We start from the raw sequence: 27,793 nt of genomic DNA, 5'->3' as shown, positions 1-27,793 counted from the left end.
TAATAAAAAAGTGCAGCACAACTCCAGCAATAGTAGATCACCTTTGTGTTACAGTTTAATTAAAGCTGGTCCTTGCACTTCTCCTTATCTCCCACTACCCCTTGAAATGCAACTACTACAAGAATAAAGGTACTTGATATATTGCTAAATAATATAAAATAATTGAAAATGTAGCCTAGCATCAGGTGAAAGTTCAGAAAACAGGATGGAGCTGTCCTAGGTAGCCAGTGCAGCAGAAGAAGGCTAACAGGGAAATTCATTACCAGATTTTTATCAGCATATTTCGGAACCCAAGACAAAAAAAAGTGCAACCTGCAGCCTTAATGAAATACATAGGTGTACTTCAGAATACGGTGGTGCACCTTAATTCTTACCTGCATGACAGCATTAAAGAAGCATGTGTTCCCTAGGTTATTAATGCCTTTAACCGGAACTGATGCCCAACTAGAGCTGATGCCTTTGCCCTTTAATATGTCACTTGCTTCATTGTTTTCTCCATGTAACCATATAATTTTTGATGATGAACCTTTAATAGAAAAGAAATAGCAGTAACAACTATGGGTAGAAAGTCACTGTGTGCTTATGGGTAGAAAGTCACTGTGTGCTTATGAAACTGATATAAAAGACAAAGCAGTGAAGACTTATCCACAGATGCTTGATCAGTACAACCTAATTAGAATAACACCAAGTTCCTTAAGGTAAATGAACACACTTTTTTTGAGTTTGGGATCAGCTAGCACATGTACCATCACATGTGCTGAATACCATGTTTGTACTCTTGACATAGGAAGGTTTGCTAGTCAGAATCTTATTGTCCTGTCATATTAGCTGTCCTCAAACTCATAAAAGTGTGTAAGCAAAATGTTCAAACTACAGGCAATATCTGAACTTTCAATATCTGAGCATTGCTTCTATGAACTACATGTTTAAGGGAATTTCTGACTCCCTTTTCTTTAACAGAAGTCTGAGATTTTCCCCAAAGGACCAGATTAGAGATACACCTTAACTGTGTTTTAATCTTTGATGTAATTTTGCTGTTATATTTTGTGGTACACCTACTGGGCTTTGCTGGAGCAATGTTATAGATAGATATATAGATAGATGACAGATAGATATCAATTTTGAAAGCAGCTTAGGGTATGGGTAAGGAATCATCCGTTAAAAGAAAAAAACAAAATTTGGCGGGGCTAGCACATGCACCTTGAACAAGCCTAAAACAGGTATTTATAATGGTAAAACCGTCATGTGTGAAGTGGCTCTCAGCCTTTATCCCAAACCAGCCACACATTTAGGTGTTCTCTGCTATGAGGGCTATACTTATATGTAACTATATATCTAAATGAGGGTTGTATATAGGTGTTGGCAGATCATATGATTAAAAAGGCTATAAAAATATAAAAGCTATACCAGACTCATACATGTAGGGCATTTTCTGTGTCTTGCAATACTTCATATATTTTTTCAAGTACATAGTAACATGCACTGTGTACATGACTCCAATGTTCAAGATGTGTAAGACACATGGTATCTATGGCCCAAAGAATTATGGATAGGAGATCATATATATATGGCCACTGATTCAAAGGGCAGCAACAATGCTGTTCTATTAGCAAAGGCATTTGAGGCTGAAAAACTATTATCCCGCAAGGTGTGCTCCGCTAACTGGAGACTTTGGGGTGGGGAGGATGATGTATATACCCAAGCATAACCCCAGTTTTCAACTCCTTAAAGTAAGAGAACCCTTAAACATTAAAACATAAATACACAGTTCAGAGAACAGCATTACTTTCTGAAATAATCCTGAATATTCTGGGTTGGACACATGAAAAGTTAGCTATCAATGGAGCCAAACATTCATGACTTAGTATCATGTTGTTGGTCATCATGGTCATTTCAACCGTCAATATGAAGAAATATACATCCTATCCATACTATATAGAATGCACATAGATACACCATTAAAAGACAATGTTAGCCAATTTATACATACGTATATATTTTAAAATGCAAACCAAAATATTTAAGTTTCTTTATTTCATTGACAATCAGGTCACTACAGTCCACCATATTATCCTTGATGAACATTCTTCTCAGTTTTTAGTCATGACTTAAGTCCTATTGATTTAAATGGGAACCAAGTGCAAGTAACAGTCTACAGTCTACAAACTTCCATTTTATTTCCCTTAATATATCCAAGAATCACACAACACTCCCCTCACAGCCTCTGTTGACTATTATACTATGTCTGAAGGGCCTTTCATGGAACTTATAAAATGCAGAGTATATGCCAGATGCTAGAAAGTCTAGTTCATAAATATTCCAGTGGTGGCAGAGTTGAGAATCGTGCAGCACAATTCAACACATTCCACTCAGACATTAGTCCCATTAAGTTAATTCTGACTTACTTCCAGGCAAATATGTATAGGATTGTAGCCTTAGCATCCTGCCCATCAGGAGATCAGCAGATCTTCAACAACTGGATGGATATAATATTTTCCCTATAACATACTTGCACTGTTCTCTGCCCACCACAGTTCACCATGTGACACGGACTTGTTAATTTAGAACAAGATGAAGCGACTGCTTGCTATTTGCTTTAAACCTTTAAAATCCAATATATTTAAACAAACTGTAATATAATGTGCTACCAGTACGGTGTCCTTGTATTTCCCTATTTGCCTTATTGCTTAAATATATATGGGGCAGTGAAGTTAGACAGCCATTAACTTGTAGCCTAGAGGTAATAAGAATACTTGAGACACAGTATTTAGCCTAGATTTCTACTAGCAACTTTCATACTGTCATGGCTGCTGTACTAAATATGAACATTACTGACATCTGCAGCATTTCAAGTATTGATTAACAATGCATGTCAATGTGAACAAGTTATGGACTTAATGGATGCCAAGAGCTGCAGTGCTGCAATCTACATTTTGACATATGAATTCATTTATTTGCCCTAATGAGTTACATACTGAGGACTCATTAAGTGTTCTTGAGAAATAACTAAACAGACCTATTTACATTAATAGAACTCTCATACTGAAAGATTTCTCTATGCATTACCCTTAGATACTTACATCCTCTGTCGGAAAATAGGGAGGTGGTTGGAGGGTGGGGGAGGGACTATAATTGAATAATGAAAGAAACCAAATATGATTAAATATTCCTATTATAGCTGACATAAGATGGCTGAACTGATTTCCCTGCCTTCCAGTCAAAGCACATTTTTTTTGAAATTATGCCTGGGTTTGCAAAAGATGCCATTTCATTTTTGACACCACCCCCACTGCCTGATACTCAGAGTGAGGCAGTTCCTATAGAATACACCCAAGTTCACTAATAGAGGCCAGTAAAAAGCAAACAAGACATGCCAGGAGATTCAGGAGCTGCTTTACTGAGCTAGTTCTCTTTGTATAAGTGTGTGTGTGTGTGTGTGTGTGTGTGTGTGAGAAAGAGAGAGAGAGAGAGAGAGAGAGAGAGATTGAGATAAAGATATATGCATCAACTGCATATTCAATATATTAGTGGAAACATACTTGTGCTGAACTTCCTACAACTGTGTGTGCTGTTTTCTGCATGGATCAGCTGTGTGATCAAGTTCCCCATAAGGAACTTGGTGATGCAGCCGATCCTGCTGTGTCTCTAAGATCAGAAACCTGAGAGGTGCATTCTCCAAATGGTGCACCCATAAAAACCTCATTCACAGTGCAAGTCTCTAAAATCTCCAGTGGCATAAAACTTATACGTTTATTAATATATCTCACCTAAACAGAGTACACATGGCTCCCTGCCCCCACCCCTGGCAAATGTTATCCTCACAACAATTATGTGAAAGAAAGTTAGGCTGGAAGATAAACCCACTGAGCTTTATCACTAACCAGAGATTTGAACCCTGGATGTGTTTGTCTAAACCCAGCATCTTTTTACTACCTTATACTGGCTCTTTTCTTTTAAAAGTAAATTAAAGTTGAAAGAATTTTTGCCAAAGTAAAAATAATAATACATAAACATACTGGTTACTTTTTATTTTAAAAAAGTCAAAATTGTGTACATAATCTGAATATTGGACTACCACAGTTGTTTCATTTATCCATCGGCATTCAACAACATCTGGGACAACATCTTAAAGTAAACAATGCTCACAAGGCCATCTGGACAAAACTGCAGGCAAAAATTAGAGCAGAAGCATATGGAAAAGCAGATTTTTCTCTCCCCTTCAGCAGTGCAGGATGACAAATGTCAAACCTAGATCTGTCCACGCTTCACTGTGCTATGCTTTGCAGCACCACCTGGCTCTCCTTGTACAGCCACCAAATATGGACAGCACTGCCACAGAGGACCATATCTGGAGGGCAAACTCAATAAAAGCATTTCATTTCATGGTTAAATGACAGCTTCACACAAGTAGCAAGGTTCTGTTTACTGAATTTCAAATGTGAATCATTCAGCGGTGGCGGGGGGGGGGGGGAGAGAATAAAACAAAACCCACCACAAAAAACAATGACTATGAACAGGACAGCTTTGTTACTAAGACATGAATACCCATATAATTATAAAATGCAGGAAGCCATAATTATACATCCAAACAGCACATTAGCTTAGCAGTTATCAGGAAACTGGAAATATAAAGAAAATGTGTTTTGTCAGTTCTTAAAATCCAATCCGTAACCCAGACTGAAATCCTAAGCACACTTAACTGAATTCACTGAACACAGTGGGAATTACTTCTGAGTAAACATGCATAGGCTTCCTCTGCCATTTAAGGTGAAGTATGAGGATGTTCAATGGGACTTAAACTGAAGAAAACATGAACAGGATCTGACTGTTAGTTCAACTGCCCTAAGAAATGAAATCTACATACTTTGGCTTAGCTGATCTTCACCTGAAACATTTTGCTTTTCATAGATATGAGAAGTATTTACATGTTCATTGGCAATTTGAACTCCACAGAATTCTTAAATCTGGCTGGTCCAGATCTGACCAAAGAATTCTGTTCCTTAAACCATTTTATAAACCTCTTTAACATTCAGAGAGGGTTATAACCAGCACAGCATTCAGTTAAGGCCACACAGGCATAGGAAGTTCCCAACTTCCTTCTCCTCACTTGAAGAATGAGTTCAATGTGATCTACCCTGTCTCAGGAAATTTTGTAATGAAGTTATATTCTTTTTAAACATTTCAGTCTTACAATGTATTTTTTTTTTAGTTAGAAAAGCTACAGCTCTACTGCAACTATCTATGTTTACAGCATACAGTATTCACTTCACAGACATACAAGACTGGTAGGACTTCTGAATCAATTTGCTTTAACCATGTTTCTTAGAAGAACTCTGTCTTCTGTACACACGTTTCCCATATTCTTCCTGAAACAATAATTTAACAGGATGGGCAGATGGTATAAAAGTAAAAAGAAAACAAATGTTCACTGTTTTTCTTTTATCAGGGGATTATTTTGTTGTTGTTGTTGTTTTCCATTAAGTAAAATAAAAAGTGGGGAGAGAGAGATCAGGGAACATGTTTCAAGGTCAATGCTTTTCTCTAATGAATATTTCTCTGGAATAAAAAGCAAAGTTAATAGCTTTCTTTCCTTTTAGCACATTCACACATTGCTGTATTATAAACATATTGCCATTGTATTACAGAAAATTAAGAAAAACTGAAGCAGCAGTTTCCCCCCCAATACTATGAAAAGGTTAAGATTTTCTAATTTAAATAAGATAAATCAAGTGAATGTTCCATTCTTAAATGGTTGATAAGACTATTGTGCCATTTTTTTCCATACTATACTATAACACCACTGCATCAAACAATTAAAATGGCAATTTATTTATAGGGCAATGACAGAATAAATGGGTATTGCTCAATTTCATGAAGCAAGCACAAGCCCCATCAGAATGGAGATATCATCCGCAGCGCTTAGTGATAAACTCTCTACATCTAGTTCTTTTACATGATCCCAGGCTTGAGTCACAGACAATGTTGAGGTATTGCCTATTTCAAATTAAGCAATGAAACTTAAATAGTTTTTAACTGAGTCAGCACATCTGTAAGAAAATTCTCCTTCCTTGACTGGCGGGGTCCCAAAGGATCAAGAGGCATCCCAATTAGAGTGTCCTTCCGAAAGCAGGTTTACTTGGTCTTCAGGAGACAAGTGAAAACCATTCCATCATACAGAACCTTTATATTTTAAGCTGAAGAGTTATTTTTAATTCCTTGCCTGTGTTTCTCTTTTTAATTGTAGTGTTATGCCATGATTTTTATAGATTTTGGCCACAATCCACAGCTGAATTAATTGTGCTTAAAACCATTGATTAAGTCTTCTTGGATTATAGTGTTTATTAGTTGTTTTGTTTTAACTCATGCACTTCATTTTAAACTAATCCAAGAGTTTTTCACTGTGGAGTGGTGTAACACATTCAAACAATAAAAAATGAGATTTGATATGGTTTCATCAAAATGTTTTGCTAGGAGAACATGGAGCTGAAATCCCACATGACTAAATCCCCCTGATTTTAATGGATTTACTCTGATCAAATCTACATTCAACCCTATGTTCTGACACAAATACATCACATTCTAATAAAGCATGGGGTCCACCTAACCAGTCCTGTCAGTGGAAGTCCAGCACAAGGACTTCCACTTGCACAACAAGGCTTTCCCCCCTCTTCCTGCCTGCACACCTCCTACCCACTCAGAATTGGCTCTGGGAGAATTGAGAAAATACTCAAAACAGCATGGGAGTGATCTTTCCATCTGGCGAGCGGCAATGTTTGTGCAGACAGAACAACCGGAAGACTGCAATATTGAATTCCACCCACTTAGTTCAGGATTCTGTTTCCAACTCTGGCAAATTCACAAACAGAACATGATGGAAATGATAATTTATTTGCCCAGAACACCTTTAAAAGACTTAAATAACATCCGCAATAAAATAAAAATAAATAGCAGCCTCCAGAGTGCATTGCAATAGCATCATCAATATTTTATAGTGTTCTCCTTCTGCAGAATATGATCAGACCCGTTCTCAAGGGAGATATTTGGAACAGTAACATGTTTCTGGATCAGTTAAGCAAAAAAAATAGATAGCTATTATAACTATTTCCCATCAATTTCTTCAAGTGCCTGATTAGATATAACCTGAACAGAACTCTTCCTAGAATGTTTTAGACTCAGTGTTTGTGTGCACACACCCTTCCTTCTATTTCTCACCCCAACAGAGAAAGTAATAAATAAGCTGGATATCCTATGTTTCTTTGAACGCTGGACTACAAAAACCAACAACCACTAGTCAGACTATTTATTAGCATTATCTACTTCTATTGAGATACACTGCCCAAAAAAGAGCTTATATAAATCTACATAAAGAGGTAATATAAACCTACAAAGTTTAATTACACATAGTTTGCAAAAAATACTATTTATAAAAATTGTACACCAGTTAGCAAAAATCTTCAAGTGGTTTACATAAAAATGCAGTGTTATAGAAATATTCAATATATTAGTGAAAAAACCAGCACATTTTTAAGCAGTAATTAATACTCAGTGTCAATGTTATGACTCTCAAAACAAGCTGCACTGCAAATTTTACAGAAACTCTGCCATAAGCAATGAAGACAAGTACGACATAAATAAAAATGGTTTTCCTGCTCCCATAAACTGAAAGAAAAGATGCAGAGAAAATAATCTGCGTAAGCTTTGTTTCCAGTGATCAAGCACACCCTTGTTTCTAATTTCCCCCATTCCTAGAAAAGACTGGCATTCAAACTATAGCAGCTCAGCATGGTTCCTGTGTGTTACATGTGCACTGGGTTCATGTGAAACTCACAAGTGTGCCATCACAACAATAATGCACCTGCTTTACTGGCAAATAAAACATAATGGCCTGCTAACCTTTTCCACAAAACTAGGTTCTGCTGAGTGGTTACTCCTTACAAAGCCCTTGCTTTATTCTTCCATGTTGTGCCAAACATGCCCTTTTAACCAAACAGATTACTTTTTAAAAGCCAGGGCAGGGAATTGGAGGATGGAGAAAGCAAAGAAAACAACATATTGTTGGATATGGTAAACCACTAGATCATAGTTGAAATCCACACAGCTGCAAGCATTCTTTTGGGAAACCCCACACTTGGGCTTATCTCAATTGCTTAATGTAATTCCCTGGGCCAGTCATGTAGAAGTAATGTAATTTGCACATTTCTGCAGCTAAAGTTTAATCTTTACGAACTGCCAAGTGGAAAGACAGGGTCCTGCTGCCACTCTAGTCCTTCGCATCCACACCAATCACAAGCATTTTGCTTTTGTCATTCCTCAAAATGTACCCAACAGGATATCTGTGTTCTCAACACCCCCACCGCGACATCTTTGCCTTCCCTTCAAATGAATTCTCAATTAAACTGAAACAGGACAAAGTTGCCATGCCCAAGTTCTCGTATTCTTGTTGGACACATGGTATTTAGAAAGATTTCCATGTAATAAAGGTGGCAAAGTTATTTTTCAACACACTATCATATGGCTTATATGTTTATAAAAGAACCTGTGCTGTTTGAACCACAAATACAGCAATTTTTCTTCCTAAGGGAAAAAAGGCTATTTTCATGGGCCTTTTGTTATTATCCTTTATATTCCTAGTACAAGGCTCTTCTAAGATGTAAGGAAACACCTCTTGTAAGATGAAACCTGTTGCAATACAAACGCAACAGCCAAAAAAAAGTATACATTCTGCTTAAAAGCTATAGTAAAGTTAGGTAAAGGTAAAGGGACCCCTGACCATTAGGTCCAGTCGTGACTGACTGGGGTTGCGCGCTCATCTCGCTCTAATAGGCTGAGGGAGCCGGCGTTTGTCCGCAGACAGCTTCCGGGTCATGTGGCCAGCATGACTAAGCCGCTTCTGGCGAACCAGAGCAGCACATGGAAACGCCGTTTACCTTCCCGCCGGAGCAGTACCTATTTATCTACTTGCACTTTGACGTGCTTTCGAACTGCTAGGTTGGCAGGAGCAGGAACCGAACAACGGGAGCTCACCCCGTCATGGGGATTCGAACCACCGACCTTCTGATCGGCAAGCCCTAGGCTCTGTGGTTTAACCCACAGCGCCACCCGCGTCCCTTTCATAAGTTACTTAGTAACTTAGTAATAGTAAGTTACTTAGGCACATAACTTAGTAAGTTACTTAGTACATTACTTAGGCACATAACTTACTTATGTATATCCTGTACCTCTTCCTTCATTACAGAATAACCTCTCAAACCTCAATACAACTAGATGTCAGGGTTTTCTAGACAATGGCTAGAAAGCCTGGCACCGCTCTTTTGCAAGTGAACTACTGAGGTGCTCTGCAGAGTTGTCATTGAGATAGCCCTCTTACATACATACATAATTTTAATTGTATGCTGCCTTTTCCATAGTTAAAACTATGCTGAAGGCGGCTGACAACATGTAAAAAAAATACACTATCACAAGCGTAACAAAAGAAATCATAAACAATAAATAAAACATCAAAAAGTACAAAATTGAAAAATTTCCACATAAATCATATTACGATCTCAGATAATGATACAAAAAAGTAATATCGGTAACAGCAATCCCCCCCCCCAAACAAATCTTCCCTGAGCAATTCCCTAGCCCAAGAGTCTGTTCAGCAGCCACAGTTTTTGTAGCTGGAGTCAGCCAGGGCCCCACCCTCCCAGGCTAGGTGGGGAAAGGCCTGCAAGGCAGGGGGCAGGTCTTCCAGGACTCACAGCCAAGATGGTCTCTTAAGATTCCCTACTAATTTAGGGGCATTACTTATTAGCACTCAAGATAATTCAGTCATTTGTTTGGTGCATGACTGTAGTGTTGTGGGCAACACAGGACTCTTAAAGAACCTGCTGGATCTGCAAGCCTCATGTTTAATTTCTCATAAATAAAAAGAGGCATGATATCGACTTTAGCCCCATATAACTTTTATTAACGCAAACTTACTTGATTCATTTCTAGTAACATGTCTTTGGAGGAAGTCGACTATCTGTGCCAAAGCCTTCTTGTTACAGTGTGTTGATAGCTCTTCATTACATTCATAACACCTAGAATAAGGATTTAAAATGTTGTCATAACGATTCTCCAGGCAAATCTTAAATTCTTATGACTTTATATGAAGTCATAAAACATTGTGATTCCTTATTTCAGGTAATGTCTATATACAGACTACATGTTACAACTACTATAAACAACATATTCATTTTGGGACCTGAACCAAGCAAATTCCCCACCACCAGCACCACCTAGACCCTACTGATTTTGGCGGCGGCGGCGGCAGCAAAAAGAGACTGTGTAGCCACAATGCTAGGGTGAGCATACTACAGTGCCTGGATGGGGATGTCAACAGTCCCCTCTACAATCACAGGGAAGGCACAGACAGAAAGGGTTAAAACACCCCTGCTCCCAAACATATGATATTTAGTTTGGCCCTCGGTCACAAGGGATGTCCGAAGCATCATTAGTGCCAATAGAACTTTTGCAGATGAACTGTGATCTATCCCTGGAAAGGAAAGTCCCTCTTAGGTATGAGCAGTGTAGATCACTTTGCTACTGTGAATTTGACTGCTTCAAAAAAAAAAGCCATGTATGAGAGAGGGGAACATGGAAGAGACTTTGTCCTTCCGCAATTCCACCACTTCAACCACCACCAGGTGGTAGAGTGAGGGCTGGATCCCATAGTCATTACATATGGAGTAATTATCTTCTCAAACTACTACTGGAACCTCTATGTCTGATCCTATTAATCCCTATTAACAGCAGGGGTAATCTTTTTCAGGGGTTGACCTCTGGGAGGTCCAATGTGAAAAGGAGGTGTCACTTTTAAAAGTGACATATTTGGTGGGTCTTCAGGTCACAAATCCATTTTGGCATCACAGAATCACAACACTGGACCTGCAGCAGTAGCTGGTAAAAATATTATTATTATTATTATTATCATTATTTATTGTTGTTTCACAAATTTTGGGGGAGGCTGTAGGGTGGTAAAAAAACTGTAATAAAGCAGATGACCCATAGGAGCAGATTTTTTTATACATATATATAATATTTTATATATATAAAACCTCTGGGGAGCAGAAGCTACATTTCAGAGTCCACATTAACAAACTTCACATTCTAACAAGTTATTAGTTTGACATACTAGAATTATCATTCGCAATAAAACAAAGGACTTTCTTTAACCTGCTTATATTTTCTTGTTGAGTAACTAAATCAAAAAAATGTTAGTGCAACTCCAAGAAGAATTTCACGTACAAAAGGAATGAATCATTGGATGTATGCATACCTGTATATTACAAGGTGTACAACTGTATGTCTTCCCTCACAAACACACACAGCTTCCCCTCTCAAAACACAAATTTACTTACCATACGATCCATGTGCTGAGGTTGATTACAATGCAATGAGGCTCTCCTAGTGCATTCTGGAAATGCTTAAGCGAATGCTGGCCTTCTGAGTTTTGACTGCAGCCCTGAATTCATTAATAAAAATGTTAAACTATAGTTATCATAACTACTATGTTCTTTAGTAAAATCAGCAAATTTTCTTCTTGTCTTAAGTTTCCGTTCCTGGGCTGAACTGTTGTAGCTTAAATGACATTTTGAAGACCCCTGACAAGAACAGCTTCTAAACAACCCAATGCCTAGATAAAGAGTAATTGTTCAAAAAATGTTACTCTTTATCTAGGCACTTATAGGCATTAGGTTATAATAGACACAAAATGGCCAAACAATTTCATTGTTTCAAAACATATGCACTCCTCCAATTTTGGCTTTTCTTCAAAACATCCAGACAAAAAGACCTAAGGAATAACAAGCTGCTAGGCATACCTAAGCAAGAACTAAAGTGTTATTGTCCAGATGCCACAAATGAACAGAACTCCAAACTCTTAGTCCTAGACTGATTTCTATTGGTACTTTAGTGGAACTCTACTAAGTTGATAAGCTGCGTTATATACCTTGTTAGGGGCCAGAGGGCAGGTTAAAAAATATACATATTACATATCTTTAAAGTCACATATTTATTTACCTGAGTACCACATTTGAGGCACAGCCATATGTCAGAAGGCATTACTGGCTCACCATCACATATTCTTCTTTCTTTTAAGCACTCTGAACATATTGACCAGACATTTTGAGCTACTGCTCTCTTCACATTATGCACATCCACTGCCTGGCTTACATGCTGGCATGTCAGACCTATAGAAGTAGTAAAAAAATAAAAGATGAACATGTTTAAGGCATATGTTTTATTGTTGTAACAGATATTTGGCAAGAAAACATTTTTGTAAATTTGGAAGGGGAAGAAATCACGTAACGATGAGACTGCCATTAATGGCTTCTCAAAGTCTATAAATGCACCCCATCCCCTTCATAGTATCATTTTGCTATGTATTGATGACATGTTTTTACTGCTGTTTTATTGGGTTTGCTTCATAGGTTACTGTGAGGCTTTGCTCTTTTTTAGGTTATGCCATGCTTCACGCTTTTAAGCTTTGTGAGTCACTTGGAGACTTTTTATATGTCAAGTGACTAATAAATTAAATAACAATTAGCAGTAATAGTGGTCATGTATGAAATTTCAGCCGTTGCATGAACCAACAAGATTTCTGCACTTTCTCCTCCATTGTGCAAATCCGATAAACCTATTCTGTCTGTCTTTTCCTCCTCCTCTCCTCCAAGCTTTTCAGTACTGTTGTCACTGCTATTCTTACTTCCCTTCTCATTCCACCATAAAAAGATGCAGTTCTACAAACATATAAATTCCTGAAATAAGAGTACTCCAAGGATAATATCATTTCATAAATCATCAGGCCATAGATATTTCAACTGAAAGCAACTGTTGGACGTCTACTAATTAAACTAGGAACCAGCAGTTCCCATGGACTGTATTTTTACAGTAAGTTTTTAAACTGTATTTTAAATTGTTTAAACCCACCTTGGAACCTTAGGGTGAAGGATGAGTTAATAATAATAGAAACAATATGGACAATGCTTTCCTTTCCTTGATGACCATGGGCTGAGTCACTCCAACCACTCACATTTAGTAGTTGCTCAACAACTACCTAAAATCACAGGCAATATTGCCTCCTTGTCTGTGGCAAAACAGTTGCATGCAAGCACTATCAAGATCAGGCTTTTAGCATTAGTATGGGTTACTGGAGTGGAGGTGTGCTAAAAGCCCTTCTTGATACATGGTGGGGTCTCCACATTTTCTGTTCATCAGAGTCAGGAACCAGCTGATACAATAAATACAAATTGTTACTACTACCCACATGATTGTGTCAATTGATTCAGACCATTAGATGGCTTTTTTTTACCTGTGATATCATCAGAAGAATCATCATCTTGATGCTGATTTGTCTTTGTGTGTGTCTTGCTTTTGACAGGGATAGCCCTTGATGGATCTTTTACCCGCATCTGTTATCTGCTGGAAAAGAAATGAAGAAATATGTATTGCTAATACGGAAAGGTTTGGCTGCCATAAACTACTCCTAAAATTCTGCATTATGTTTACAAAGAAATGCAATAAGCAGCCCGACTGTCAAATAAATGGCCTGGAGAGGTCCCAGCAGCAATTATTCCCACTGCCTTAATTGGCAGTGACTCTCAACTTATGCTTAAAAATATTGCAATGAAACTGCAGCTTCCCAAAAATAGTGGGAAGTGGCTACATTTTTAAAAAGTAAGTTTGACTATAACTCTACCTAGTATAACTCTGCATAATGCAGACCCCAATTAGATACCCCTGGACTTTTCATTGGAGACATGAATGCCTTACAACTACCCTATTGGTACTTGCTACTATGACATTTCTCCCCCAGGATTAGTGTATTATTTATACCTTACATTTTATGCCATCCTGCTTCCAAGGACCACAGGGAATTCCCATCCATTTTATCCTCACAACAAACCTGAGAGGAAAACAAGCCTGAGTGACAGTAGCCCAAAGGCATTCAGTGAGCTCCATGGCCAACCAGTTACCCCCAGGCCAAGGCCAATGCTCTCCTCAGAGCTAGAACACTGGTTACTGCCGCTATATCAAAAGCAATTTTAATAAAAGAAAAGCTTTTATCTGTTTTATACAGCAGTGACTGCCTGATCAATACTTAACCTCATGATAATTATAGGATAAGGCTTGGTTTTACATGTGGTCAAAAAGCATGGATGATGACAGGTCTTGCTTCCTCCCATTTTCTATGAATGACATGTTTACAGATGTCTTGCATTTTCACATGAGCTACACGCAGATGTGTTTCGTAACTACCTGTGGCATTTTAGATGTCCAGAGCTAGATCAACTGTCACCCAATTACAGTCAGGACCGTATTCGTCATGACTAGCAACTGGACAATGTCATCAATCAGCAGATAAGACGTTTCAGCACAGTGACAGCTCTGAAAGCTTTTCAAAGCATACAAGCACTTAATGCCTCCTGGAGCAGTAAAAGAACCAGAACTACAGGCTGGTAGTAGCAGAAACGCTGTTTCCATCCCCAAACGTCATTTGAAATTCTCAAAGTGTCATAACCATGATATTCCATGCCATAGGCACATCCCACCTACAACATTACTGGGGAAGGCGGGTGCCAGAAGATTACTTCTCTTTTCCATGGGGTTCTGTGGGGATCCATCAATGGCACCCTCTACTCATAGGCCAGATACACAGCTAAGCTATCACAGAAGGGTCATGCAGAAACTCAAAAGCAGGGGAGACAAGACACACACAGAGAACAGCAGTAGTCTCCCAACACCACCTTCTGAAGCCTCCCAGTAATGCATGAGTAATGGTACAACTAGCACAGCCCATTCCCACTCCTAACTCACTTATTAGGTCCAGAAGGATACCAGTCTGGATCAGAATCCCCCTCTCAGCACGGGGCATCAATCATGAAAACACAGGAAGCCTCCATCTCAAACGATATCACAACCTATTTCAGTTCACCCATAGAGCTGGCCTGCCCTTTTCTGCTCTGTTTTTTGTAGGAATGGGAAGTTAGACTTTAAATCAGGCGTAGGCAAACTCGGCCCTCCAGATGTTTTGGGACTACAACTCCCATGACCCCTAGCTAACATGACGAGTGGTCAGGGATCATGGGAATTGTAGTCCCAAAACATCTGGAGGGCAGTGTTTGCCTATGCCTGCTTTAAATCCACAACTCCAGGGTATCTAGAGAAGCCTTTTTCAGTAGAGGCCTTGCTACTGCATCTTTTGAAGAGGATGCAACTGAACCTTCTCTGAAGGAAGCTTCCACAACTTTGAAAATACAGACCTCACTGACTCCAATCATCACTAACTTTGATGCGTATGGATTGAACAGGCAATGCACTAGCATTGACTGAATCCAGCACCTTGTCCACATTCTTAGGTCTCAAAAATCTAAATTAATCCAAAGAACTCCCAAGTTTCTGGATGCCTCAAATTATGGAAGACTACTGTAGCTCAGACTTTAATCCATATGTGACTGGCCCATATGGTGAGCCACAAACTACCAGCTACAATATCTGCCTAAGCAGCCAAGGCCCTGAACTGTTAAATATGATCAGAAAGGACCAATTGGTTAAAGGCATACAAGTGGGAGCTAAACAGTACAAATTGAAAGCATTTGCCGACGATTTAGTATTGACTTTGCAGGAGCCAGAATCTAGTACCAAAAGGGTACTGGAATTGATTCAAGAATTTGGTCAGGTAGCAGGCTTTAAGTTGAACAAGACGAAAACTAAGGTTCTAGAGAAAAAATTAACTGTGAATGAGAAAGAGAAGTTCCAGGAAGAGACAGGACTAACATTAGTTAAGAAAGTGAAATATTTAGGGGTTAACATGACTGCTAAGAATGCTAACTTGTTTAAAGATAACTATGAAAAATGTTGGACTGAGGTGAAAAAAGACTTAGAAATATGGTCAAATTTGAAGCTATCATTGCTAGGCCGAATTGCTGTGATAAAAATGAATGTATTGCCAAGGATGTTGTTTTTGTTTCAAACTTTGCAGATTTTGGACAAGATGGACTGTTTCAAGAAGTGGCATAGAGATATTTCTAGATTTGTCTGGCAGGGCAAGAAGCCTTGAATAAAATTTAAGATACTAACTGATGCTAAAGAAAGAGGTGGATTTGCCCTGCCAGACCTCAAACTTTATTATGAATCAGCCGCATTTTGTTGGCTGAAGGAATGGCTGCTTCTTGAAAACACTGACGTATTGGATTTGGAAGGGTTCAACAATGTATTTGGTTGGCATGCATATTTGTGGTATGATATGCATATTTGTGGTATGATAAGGTCATACAAGGTAGTTACAAGAGACAAGGTCTTTCTCGTAGTGGCATCAAAACTTTGGATTGTCCTTCTTGGATAAATCTGTCATGTTCCCTCTCTTCCTGAATTTAGATGGGTTCTGAAAAGTTATTTTTTCTGTATTCAAGAAATTGATTTATTCCAGTCCTGCTATTTGATGGTTTTAACTGCAGATTTTTAAATGAGTAAGTAGGTTTTACTGATTCTTGTTTTTATAAGCCATTCATGTCTTCCAAGGTCATTCATGTGTGTCACTACAGTTTGCTTCATCACAAATATTTTTGACAACTCTCTACAGTATTAAACTAAATGTTGAAAAGAAGGGAAATATCTGCTTGCTGGCCATCTTTTATGATCCAATTTAGATGCTGCTTCTATGGTCAGAGAACCCAGGAACTTGGAGATAATGGGTTCTGAAGTGTGGCTCTGGTACAGCCCAAGGGGAAACATATAGTGGTTGACAAGACAGCAGGATGTCAGGCCGATGGAATGATTAGCACTCTTTCCTAGGAAGCCACTAACTGCCGAGGGTGTAATATTACATCACTTTTTTTCTACATAGCAGCCTGCCCCAGTTTGTTCTTCATGACACATGTCAATCTCAAACCAAGGACAAGTTGCTCTACATTGGACACTACCAGCAAAACCCAAGACAGATGGTGTGCTGTTGCACAACTTAAGGGGGAACAAATCTACAGAATACCAGTTTTGCAATATTTCCTGGAGAAATCTGACAAAAGCTTTACAACTCAAGTACATTATCAAGAAACTTCTCAAGTCAACAACATATAGCCTACTTGTAAGCTGCAGTGCTGTCTTCATTTTGAAGCCAGAAAGAGATACTTAGGAAGCTAAATTACAGTAACTGGCACAAATATTCTGAAATATTTGGCTCAGTACTGCATAGCGGTAACTTTGCACAAGTGTTATTCAGGTGGCTGTATTTCATAGAAGTTGCTTGGCCCATGTTACCACTTTAGTTCAGTGATAAGGCTGGAAACAATAGAGGATGTCCACCACGCTACAAGCATGAATGGGTGGCTACTGCTAGAAACAGGATGTTAGATTTGTTGGGCCTTAGTCTGATCCTGCAAGATATTTCTTATCCAAGAACAAAATAAAAAGGAAAAGCAAGTAAAACAAACGCTCATTAAAACTACGTATTTTCTCATTAAGTGACCAGCACTCAGAGAAGATGTAGGTGTTACGGAAAAGAGTGGAAGCAGTACATTTTTTAAAGCATTTATCTCACTCAGGGTGGCTTGCAACAATTAAAAATTACCGTATCACAATAAAAGAACCTAGGATCGAACAAAATGCAATAGAGGCAGGTGTGACTGATAAAAACCAGTTCTTCAAATAAAACATTATTTGCCCAATAGGACAAAGTACATCTGAAAAAATTCTAGGGGTTTAGGTCTGCACAGAGGTTCTGCACGATTCCCACGGAAATGAATGAAAAGTCATACAACTGATGGATGAACTGAACCCTAAAATTCCAAGTTGATGTCACTGCTACAAAGTTGCCTGTGAAGGACTACAATCTTAATGTCGGTGTGGGTGGGGAGGGATGCATTAAGAACCACATTCAACATAATCATGGGCTCTGCCAGCAGGGTGGAAGTGAAGATAAAGAAATGTTCTGCACCACTCAATAGGATTTCTGGCTCCCTGAATAAGCTATTCCACACTTCCTAACTATTCTTTCCAAAGAAAGGGAAATAGGAAGGAGGAATTTAGACACACACAGAAGCATATCTACATATCTCCCTGGTCATGGCCTAGGCTCCTTCAGATCCTGGCACCTACTGGCACACCACAGAAACACCCATTTTTTTTGCCCTTCTGACATCAGAGGTTGAACCAGAGTGCCAGAAGCGCCGACACCGTCAGAGCTACAATACCAAATCTCCCTCTTTGAAGCTGGAAAATTAGATTTAACCCGTCCTGGGAGATACCCTCCCAGAGACAATATGATTGAAGTCTAGGTGGAGCAAAGTACATCTTTGTGTCTCTCGATACAAGACAGCTTCAGATACCCCACCCCCAAAAACAAAAAAGACTGTGCTCATCAAATAAACTGGATTTGAAAACACTTTCCAATGACTTAGAATCATAGAATCATAGAGTTGGATGAGACCACAAAGGCCATCGAGTCCAACCCCCTGCCAAGCAGGAAACACCATCAGAGCACTCCTGACATATGGTTGTCAAGCCTCTGCTTAAAGACCTCCAAAGAAGGAGACTCCACCACACTCCTTTGCAGCAAATTCCACTGTCAAACAGCTCTTACTGTCAGGAAGTTCTTCCTAATGTTTAGGTGGAATCTTCTTTCTTGTAGTTTGGATCCATTGCTCGTGTCCGCTTCTCTGGAGCAGCAGAAAACAACCTTTCTCCCTCCTCTATGTGACATCCTTTTATATATTTGAACATGACTATCCTATCACCCCTTAACCTCCTCTTCTCCAGGCTAAACATGCCCAGCTCCCTTAGCCGTTCCTCATAAGGCATCGTTTCCAGGCCTTTGACCATTTTGGTTGCCCTCCTCTGGACACGTTACAGTTTGTCAGTGTCCTTCTTGAACTGTGGTGCCCAGAACTGGACACAGTACTCCAGGTGAGGTCTGACCAGAGCAGAATACAGTGGCACTATTACTTCCCTTGATCTAGATGCTATGCTCCTATTGATGCAGCCCAGAACTGCATTGGCTTTTCTAGCTGCCGCGTCACACTGTTGGCTCATGTCAAGTTTGTGGTCAGCCAAGACTCCTAGATCCTTTTCACATGTACTGCTCTCAAGCCAGGTGTCACCCATCTTGTATTTGTGCCTCTCATTTTTTTTGCCCAAGTGCAATACTTTACATTTCTCCCTGTTAAAATTCATCTTGTTTGTTTTGGCCCAGTTCTCTAATCTGTCAAGGTCAATTTGAAGTGTGATCCTGTCCTCTGGGGTGTTAGCCACCCCTCCCAGTTTGGGGTCATCTGCAAATTTGATCAGGATGCCCCTGAGTCCATCATCCAAGTCGTTGATAAAGATGTTGAATAAGACCAGGCCCAAGACAGAACCCTGTGGCACCCCACTAGTCACTCTTCTCCAGGATGAAGAGGAACCATTGATGAGCACCCTTTGGGTTCGGTCAGTCAGCCAGTTACAAATCCACTGAGTGGTAGCATAGTCAAGACCGCATTTTACCAGCTTCTTTACAAGAATATCATGGGGCGCCTTGTCAAATGCCTTGCTGAAATCAAGGTAGGCTACATCCACTGCGTTCCCTTCATCTACCAGGTTTGTAATTCTGTCAAAAAACGAGATCAGGTTAGTCTGACATGACTTATTTTTCAGAAATCCATGCTGACTATTGGTGATCACAGCATTCCTTTCTAGGTGCTCACAGACTGTTTGCTTAATGATCTACTCCAGAATCTTCCCTGGTATTGATGTCAGACTGACTGGGTGGTAATTATTTGGGTCCTCTCTTTTCTCCTTTTTGAAAATAGGGACAACATTTGCCCTCCTCCAGTCTGCCGGGACTTCGCCTGTTCTCCAGGAATTCTCAAAGATGACTGCCAGTGGTTCTGAGATCACATCTGCCAGTTCTTTTAATACTCTTGGATGCAGTTCATCTGGCCCTGGAGACTTGAATACATCTAAACTAGCCAAGTATTCTTGTACTATCTCCTTAGTTATTCTGGGCTGTGTTTCCTCTGCTGAATCATTTGCTCCAAATTCTTCAGGTCGGGCATTGTTTTCTTTTTCGGAGAAGACTGAGGCAAAGAAGGCATTGAGGAGTTCAGCCCTTTCTGTGTCCCCTGTTTGCATTTCACCATCTTCTCCTCTGAGTGACCCCACTGTTTCTTTGTTCTTCCTTTTGCTACGAACATACCCATAAAAGCCTTTTTTGTTGCTTTTAACCTCTCTAGCAAGCCTGAGTTCATTCTGTGCTTTAGCTTTTCTGACTTTGTGTCTACACGTGCTGGCTATTTGTTTGAATTCCTCTTTGGTGGTTTCCCCCCTTTTCCATTTTTTGTACACATCCTTTTTTAATCTTAACTCAGTTAAAAGTTCTTTAGATAGCCACCCTGGCTTCTTTAGGCACCTTCCATGTTTCCGTCTCATTGGTATTGCCTGAAGTTGTGCTTTTACTATCTCCCTCTTAACAAACTCCCAGCCATCATAAACTCCCTTCCTTTTAGTATTACTGTCATGGGATCTCACCCAGCACTTCCCTAAGTTTTATGAAGTCGGCTTTCTTAAAGTCAAGAAATTGAGTGCTAGTATGCTTGGCTGCTCCTTTTCGCTGTATAGTAAACTTCAGAAGAGCATGATCACTCGCGCCTAATGATCCTTCCACTTCTACCCCACTAACTAGGTCATCAACATTGGTTAGGACCAGATCTAAAATGGCTGTTCCTCTTGTTGCTTCTCCCACTTTCTGGACAATGAAGTTGTCTGCAAGGCCAGTGAGGAATCTGTTTGACCTTATGCACTTGGCTGAGTTTGACATCCAACAAATATCCGGGTAATTGAAGTCCCCCATTACTACTATCTCCCTTCCTTTTGCATGCTTGGCCATCTGTTCCAGGAAGGCATCATCTATGTCCTCCGTTTGGCTTGGGGATCTATAGTAAACTCCCACAATGAGGTCACTGTTATTCTTCTCTCCCTTAATTTTGACCCAAATGCTCTCACTTTGGCTTTGAGGTTCTAAATCTTGGATCTCTTCACAGGTATACACATCCCTGACATATAACGCCACTCCTCCTCCTTTCTTGTCTGGTCTGTTTCTCTGAAATAGATTGTATCCCTCCATTATTACATTCCAATCGTGGGACTTATCCCACCAGGTTTCAGTGATGCCTATTATGTCATATTTAGTTTGCTGTACCAAGAGCTCAAGCTCATCTTTTTTATTTCCCATGCTTTGCGCATTAGTGTACAGACATTGAAGTCCATTAATCATTCCCCCGTGTCTCTTATTTAAGGATTTTTTCCTCCCACCACTAGGTCTGTGTGCTGTTTGCTCCATTTGGTCTATGACATTTGGATGATCATCTTCATCAATTGATAGACTCCTACCTTCAGGAGCACTGTCTCCCTCCCCCACATTAGTCAGTTTAAAGCCCTCCTGATGAGGTTTCTGAGATTTTTGGCAAAAACATTCCTCCCAACCGTTGTTATTTTGTTATTATCAAAACCGACTTATTTTGATTCACAAGAAAAAGGATAACTGCACTCTATAAACATGCTTGATCCTGATCCCTTTTTCCTCTAACACCGAACCACATGACGAAGGGCAAGGCACATATGACACAAGGGCCTACTGGTATAACTAGAAGTGACTAGACAGCAAGTCTGATTCTTTTTTAATTGTTTGCATTTCTGGTCATCTGTCACACCTTAGGAATAAAGTTCACATTTATAGTAATGAAGCAAAGGAAAACTTCATTGATATGCACAAACCTATCAGTCAGCTTCTGGGCACCAAACAGGTAAGCATGCAAGTGGGAAAAAGTACAAAGGCACTCCAATTAGCTTTTACTGAGCCAGTTTCTATAATATATATGTAATAATTAGCTATTCCTATCCAGCAGTGGTCTATGATATAGAATACTATATTCAACAATGAACCAACCCTTAGAAGCACATTATGGGCAGGCTTCAGCTAACCAGCCCTGTCAGCAGAACCCTGAACAAGAACTTCCACAACACTCCCGAGCAGGTGGGGAACCTGTGGCCTCCAGATATTGCTGGACTGCAATTCCCATTATTTCCTATCATTGGCCATGCTCGCTGGGGCTGATGGAAATTAGAACAGCATCTAGATAGTCACAGATTTCCCAACCTGTCCTAGAGTTCTTAATGAATTTTCCTTAAAACATGAACTCCAAGAACTGGGTGCTTCTGCAGGTGAAAACAGTGTTCAAAACTCCCATTGTTCTAGGTGCATTTTGCGACAGGGAATTTCATCAGCGCAAGCAGTTTCTGAGCTCTGAGCTCAGTACTGCGCCTAAAATTTCTGAAAAAACTGTAGAGTGGAATGAAAGGAGGACTTTTTTCTGCCTCCCCACTTCCAGCTACTATCTGAAAACTGGAGAAGAGACCCTCCTAAGAATATTAGGGGGTGGGCGGGCAGGGGAAGGACTAGACCTTGTGAAAAATGAACATAATATTTTAAGTGCGGTTCATTAATTTTCAGTTTTGTATTCTTGTTATTAAAAAGCATGCCTAGATATTCTGTTGTTGTGCCCATAACCTAGGTTTAAGGTGCCATTTACGTAGCTCCTAGCCTTCATATCTCAGTTTCTAACACGGGGTGGAAAGGGGTAGTCAAATATTCACAAAATATTGTTCTGTGCTATTTGCACTGGCAGTTTGAGGTTGGTTTGTTCACACTTCTTCTTGACCATTTATTAGAGTTCTGTGTGACTTGGCAACTTGCATAAGTGTGTACCAACAGAAGGCAGCCTCAAGCAAGGCAGCTCAGCTTACCTATTTTGTTTCTCCTCCTTTGGGACTAATATAGCAACAACTCCCTGGACCCAAACTGCCCTTACTACTTGACTCACAATTTCCTGCGGACATATACAGGACACATTTTCTCCCCCACCTTAGGTGCTCTTTATGCTTTTGCAGTCCCCATTCACCATGACCAGCAAAACAACTACCTCCTTGCATGATCTGAACATGTTTTCTTGGAAGCAAATCCTGAGGTGTTCAGTAAGGAGTGCTGTACACTACAGAGGGTATGTATTCCCTAGATCAGGGCTGGGGAAACAATTGGCCCTTCAGATATCACTGGAGTACAACACTCACCCTCCCTATGCTGATTAGGGCTGATGGGAATTGTAGTCCAGCAACACCTGGAAAGCCCAAAGTTCCCAAGATTTGTACTAGTTCATAGAATTGCAGCGTTGGAAGGGATCCCAAAGGCCGTCTAGTCCAAGCCCCTGCAATGCAGGAATATGCAGTTGGCCCGTATGAGGACTGAACCTGCAACCTTGGCACCACAGAATCTTGGAAGGGACCCATGAGTAATCTAGTCCAATCCTCTGCTATGCTTAAGTATCTATGATCATCCAACCTCTGTTTGAAAACCTCAAAAGGAGTCCACCACCTCTTGTGGGGGTCTGTTTCACTGCTGAAAAGCTTACTATCACAAGGTTTTTTTCCAAATGTTAAGCCGGAATCTCCTTTCTTCCAACTTGAAGCCATTGGTTTGATTCCTACTCTCCAGAGCACGAGAAAACAAGCATGCTCCCTCCTCCATGTGACAGCCCTTAGGATACGGCTATCTTATCTCCTCTCAGTCTCCTCTTTTCCAGGATAAACATACCCAGCTCCTTCAAGCGCTCCTCATAAGGCTTAGTTTCCAGACCCTTGATCATCCTGGTCAACATTCTTCTTCAATTGTGGTGCCCAGAACAGGACACAGTATTCTGACTAGGGCAGAATACTGTAGGGTGGTAGTATCACTTCCCTTGATCTGGGCACTGTACTTCTGCTGATGCAGCCTAGAACAGCATGAGCTGTTTTGCTGCCGCCTCACACTGTTGACTCTAGCCAACTGGGCCAACAAGAAGTTAGTGGGCACATTCATTTGGGCAGCAAACACTAGGGAGCCCAGGGTCGAGGCTTTAAAGGCCTGGGTCCTTTAAAGGCTCGGGGAGAGCTAAGCGTTCACCACCCGGCACCCGGCCTACCAGTCGTGCCGCCAGGGCGAGCCGGGTTCAAGGAGGTGAAAGGCGGCGTCCCAATTCAACCCCCAAAGGTGTCCCCGGGCAGCGCAGGCCGCCTGCCTAGGCCACGACTGAGGAAGGCCGGGGCAAGGGCGCCTCAGCCACCGCCTGCAAGACCTCGGGCCCTCGGGGAAGCCCCGCGGAGCCCTTTGCGGGGGTCCCCAGGCACTGCAAAGCGGACGAGGAAGGGCCCACATGCCGCGCAGCCCCTTCCCTGCCCAGCACCGGCCGCCCCCACCCAAGCGAGAGGCCTCCCCTTAGCTCGCCTCCCCCGGCCCGCCGCACTCACCGCGCTGGGCGACGGGCTTGGCCCTCGCAGGTTGCAGGCTGGAGCGGCGGCGGCAGCAGAAGCCGAGGAGGAGGAGGAGCAGGAAGCGGCAAAGGAAGCCGAGCTTCGGCTAGGGCCGCTTCGCTCGCTCGCCTGGGCTGCCCGTCCCGCCCCGAGAGCGGCTAAGCGAGAGCCGGGGCAGTTGAATGGGGCGGGATTGTGTGTTGGGGAGGGGGGGGGGTCCGCTCTGCTTTGTAAACACCAGCCGGAGTTGCCGCATCGCCGATAGGGAGCCGCCTGTATTTACATCGATGTCAACCCCGGTTGAAATTGCTGGTGCCCACGTGTTTGGAGAGGCCTCGCTCGCTCCTGACTCACTTGAAAACGGGTGCGGCAGTTTGCACCGGGAACGCAAGCCATCATCGCGCTAAATGTGCACAGCGGCTTTTATTCTCCTCCATCGTTAAAGGAGCAGGCGTCACGTCCTAGGCTACGAATTGTGCAGGATTCCGGATTGCCCCAGCCCCTGCCCTTTACGGATCGGGGGATGGGTATAGGAGGGCTGATCCACCGATCCCTGCTTTGTCTCCTCTTGCCTGGCAACAGTAGTTGTCTAGGATCTGAGGCAGAGTGGGGCCTTTCTCATGATCCTATTAACTGGAAGTGCCGGGGATTGAACCTGGGACCTTGAATATTTTAACTGAATATAAAACTAATCCCTTGCTCTGCATGGTTTACTTATGGACAAACGATTCGGCTCAAACCACTAGGTTCCATTTAAGCCAGGGCGTATTTAGCATTGTTCAGGGTTTGAGCATGTGTAATTGTACTTCTGGGCATATGCAGAGTGCATTTCCTTGATAGACTATGAACTAGAGCCACACATACACTTGGGTGTTTGCAATAAAACTACTGCATGTTGTACCCTGCAGAGAATTCTGGGAAGTGTCCATTGAACTCACTAAATGGCAAGACTGCTTGTTAGAACAGGCCACACCCAGTACTTTCAGGCGGCTGCATAGGACCCAAAGTTGAGACTTGAGATTTCTGTCTCAAAGTCCTGTTCTAAGGGCACCTCTACCCTAAAGCTCCATCAGAACAGATGCCACAACTCTATAATATCTTGTTATTTTTAATGTTTTGTCTGGTACAGCACCATGCCACTGACTCTACCTCTTTCTTTCCAGCCATCTTTCTTGGTATGCCACATAAATAGGCAAATTTACTAAATAACACAAATTAGATCCATCTTTAGGTTTAGGAAAGATTAGCACAGTGGGAGTGGATCAATCAGAATATTGCCTATATGTCGTGTATACTGCAACACTTGGTTTACTTTTTAATTACGCTATCATAAATATACTCTTCTATCTGTAGAAAAAGGAATGCCATATGGATAGGCTGACAGCCAGCAACCAGAGAACCAGTTTATATGACAGCTTAAATTAATCACCCTTTTATAGAGATGTTTTATCCTCGTTTAATTAAAAACCAAGGGGAAATCCTGTTAGATATTTCTTCAAATTCCACCTTTGCTAATGAAAATGTGTTTGATCAAAATTCTTTTAAGAACTGTGTCAAAGAATATCAGAAAGAAGCAGTATTTTTCCAAATCTCAGAGCCATTGGTTCTGATCCCACCCCCAAAATTGTGTGCCCTGTTGTAAAAGCATAAATGAATGGAGATGTCCTCCTTTATTGCTTCACTGACATGAATGGGAAAATTTGCACACGTGGCATCTACATGCTGCACATGCAAGACAGTTGTCTAAGAAATATTTCCCAGTGATTTCCATGGATCACAATAGACTATTCCACAGCAACCTCTAGTCTGGAAGCCTCAAATAAATAAGGCTTGTGGTGGAACAGTTTGCAGGTAATTGCTTATCTTTATAATTGTAAAGCCACTCAGTTTAGCACTGTACTGAGGTAACGCTATGTGATCATTTGTTTCTGGGACTACTCTGGAGCATGAGGCTCTTAATTCTTAATGTTTGCTTTAATCTCTAAATATGTTACCTTCTGTTTCTTCAGCTAGAGATCAGATAACTGTATATGAAGTGCCATACTGTAGCTAGCTATCGAATGACATGACTGGTTTGTACCAGTGATAGGTCTTGCATGTGGAAATGCAAAGCCACCATATGTCACAAGGCTGGCTGCTAAAGGCCTTTCAAAATATTGTGAAGCATATATTTTAAACAATACACATTTCATTACAGATGTACACAGAAAGACACTTTGGAAAATTGCACCCATGACTGTTTTATAGAAAACTTGCTAGCAAAAAAAAGAAAAAAAGGTTTCATATGAATGAATAAGCCTCATCTAGGTTTTAAAAGTATTTGTTTGCATAAAGCAATATAATTTGAAGCATTTCTGTGTAAGAAATGTTGTCATAAATAATGCTACCGGGTGAATCACCAGTCTGTAGTCTCAGCTGGTAGCACAAGGCTTGCCATGTGGAAGGCTCAAGTATAGGAGTGATCTTTGCTCCCAAGACTAGCCCAAGGGTGAATATAGAGTTCTACACTTGTTAGTATATTTTTTAAAAACATAGTAATACTTGAAATCTTGTACCATCAAATTAAGGTAAGGGAGGGAGTAGAATGCTTTCCCCAGCAATCTTTCAACATTCCACTTCACTGATTGTGGAATTATGAAAGAAGCTTTGCTCTATCCACTTTTATCAACATCATACATATTTTTATACACTTCTAGCATGTCCCCGCTTACTCCTAAACTTTTTCCTAAACTACAAAGCCCCAAATATCATTTCCTCATAGGGGAGTTGTTCCAGTCCCTTGATCATTTTGATTGCCCTCTTCTGCACCTTTTCCAGCCCTACAATATCCTTTTGAGGTGAAACGAGGGCATAAACAAAAGAACTTCTTAATTGTGCAGAAAAAGGGAAACTGAGGGCACCCTGAGGGGCGCATCCAGAGAAAAGGAAGTGGTGTTAACATAATATGACTCATATAATCAGAATTGTAGGGTTGGAAGCAACCCCAAGGGCTATCTAGTCCAACCCCCCTGCAATGCAAGAGTCTCTGCTAAAGCATCCATGATAAATGGCCATCCAACCTCTGCTTAAAAACCTCCAAGGAAGGAGAGTCCACAACCTCCAGAGGTAGGGAAACCGTTCCACTGGGTTGAGAAGAAAACAGAAGTGCTTATTTGGCATGCAATTCTAGACTCACTTTAAACAGCAAACGTTTAAGCACACACCCCACTCCCAGGAACCTTGAGAACTGTAGTTTGTTAAGGGTGCTGGGAACTGTAGTTCTCTGAGGGGTAAAGTACAGTTCCTTTGAGGGATATGTGTGTGTTTGCACTTTAAATGTATTTTGTGCACTCGGGAGTAAGCCCTACAGGAGGCTTCTAAGCAAATGGGCATAGGATTGAGGTAGCAGCTTCTGGCGCAAAGCGCCTATAAGGCACAGACGAAAAGACAGGCAAACGACGTGGCCTGCTATAGCTTG

At 40.9% G+C, this 27,793-nt stretch overlaps 1 protein-coding gene across 4 annotated transcripts in view; it reads right to left on the bottom strand.

Moving 5' to 3' along the window:
* Nucleotides 1-27,793, bottom strand: part of USP45 (ubiquitin specific peptidase 45) — a 65,898-nt gene that overhangs the window by 37,939 nt on the left and 166 nt on the right. Inside the window, exons 1-6 of one of the 4 annotated variants that reach the window (XM_079971117.1) lie at nt 24,334-25,121; nt 13,337-13,446; nt 12,046-12,215; nt 11,385-11,488; nt 9,964-10,064; nt 375-526 (exon numbers count right to left, since the gene is read on the bottom strand). In XM_079971117.1, coding sequence (XP_079827243.1) covers nt 375-526; nt 9,964-10,064; nt 11,385-11,488; nt 12,046-12,215; nt 13,337-13,436 — 627 coding nt within the window. In that variant the 5' untranslated portion in view covers nt 13,437-13,446; nt 24,334-25,121. Of the gene's footprint in view, nt 1-374; nt 527-9,963; nt 10,065-11,384; nt 11,489-12,045; nt 12,216-13,336; nt 13,447-23,641; nt 23,747-24,333; nt 25,122-27,793 lie in introns of those variants that run through there. The other 3 variants (XM_079971118.1, XM_079971119.1, XM_079971120.1) reach the window with 3 other exon arrangements.

Source organism: Podarcis cretensis, assembly GCF_951804945.1.
Source record: "Podarcis cretensis genome assembly, chromosome: 3".
NCBI classification, from domain to species: domain Eukaryota; kingdom Metazoa; phylum Chordata; class Lepidosauria; order Squamata; family Lacertidae; genus Podarcis; species Podarcis cretensis.
The sequence above is the reverse complement of the archived record's forward strand: the minus strand, read 5'-3'. Positions and strand labels throughout refer to the sequence as shown.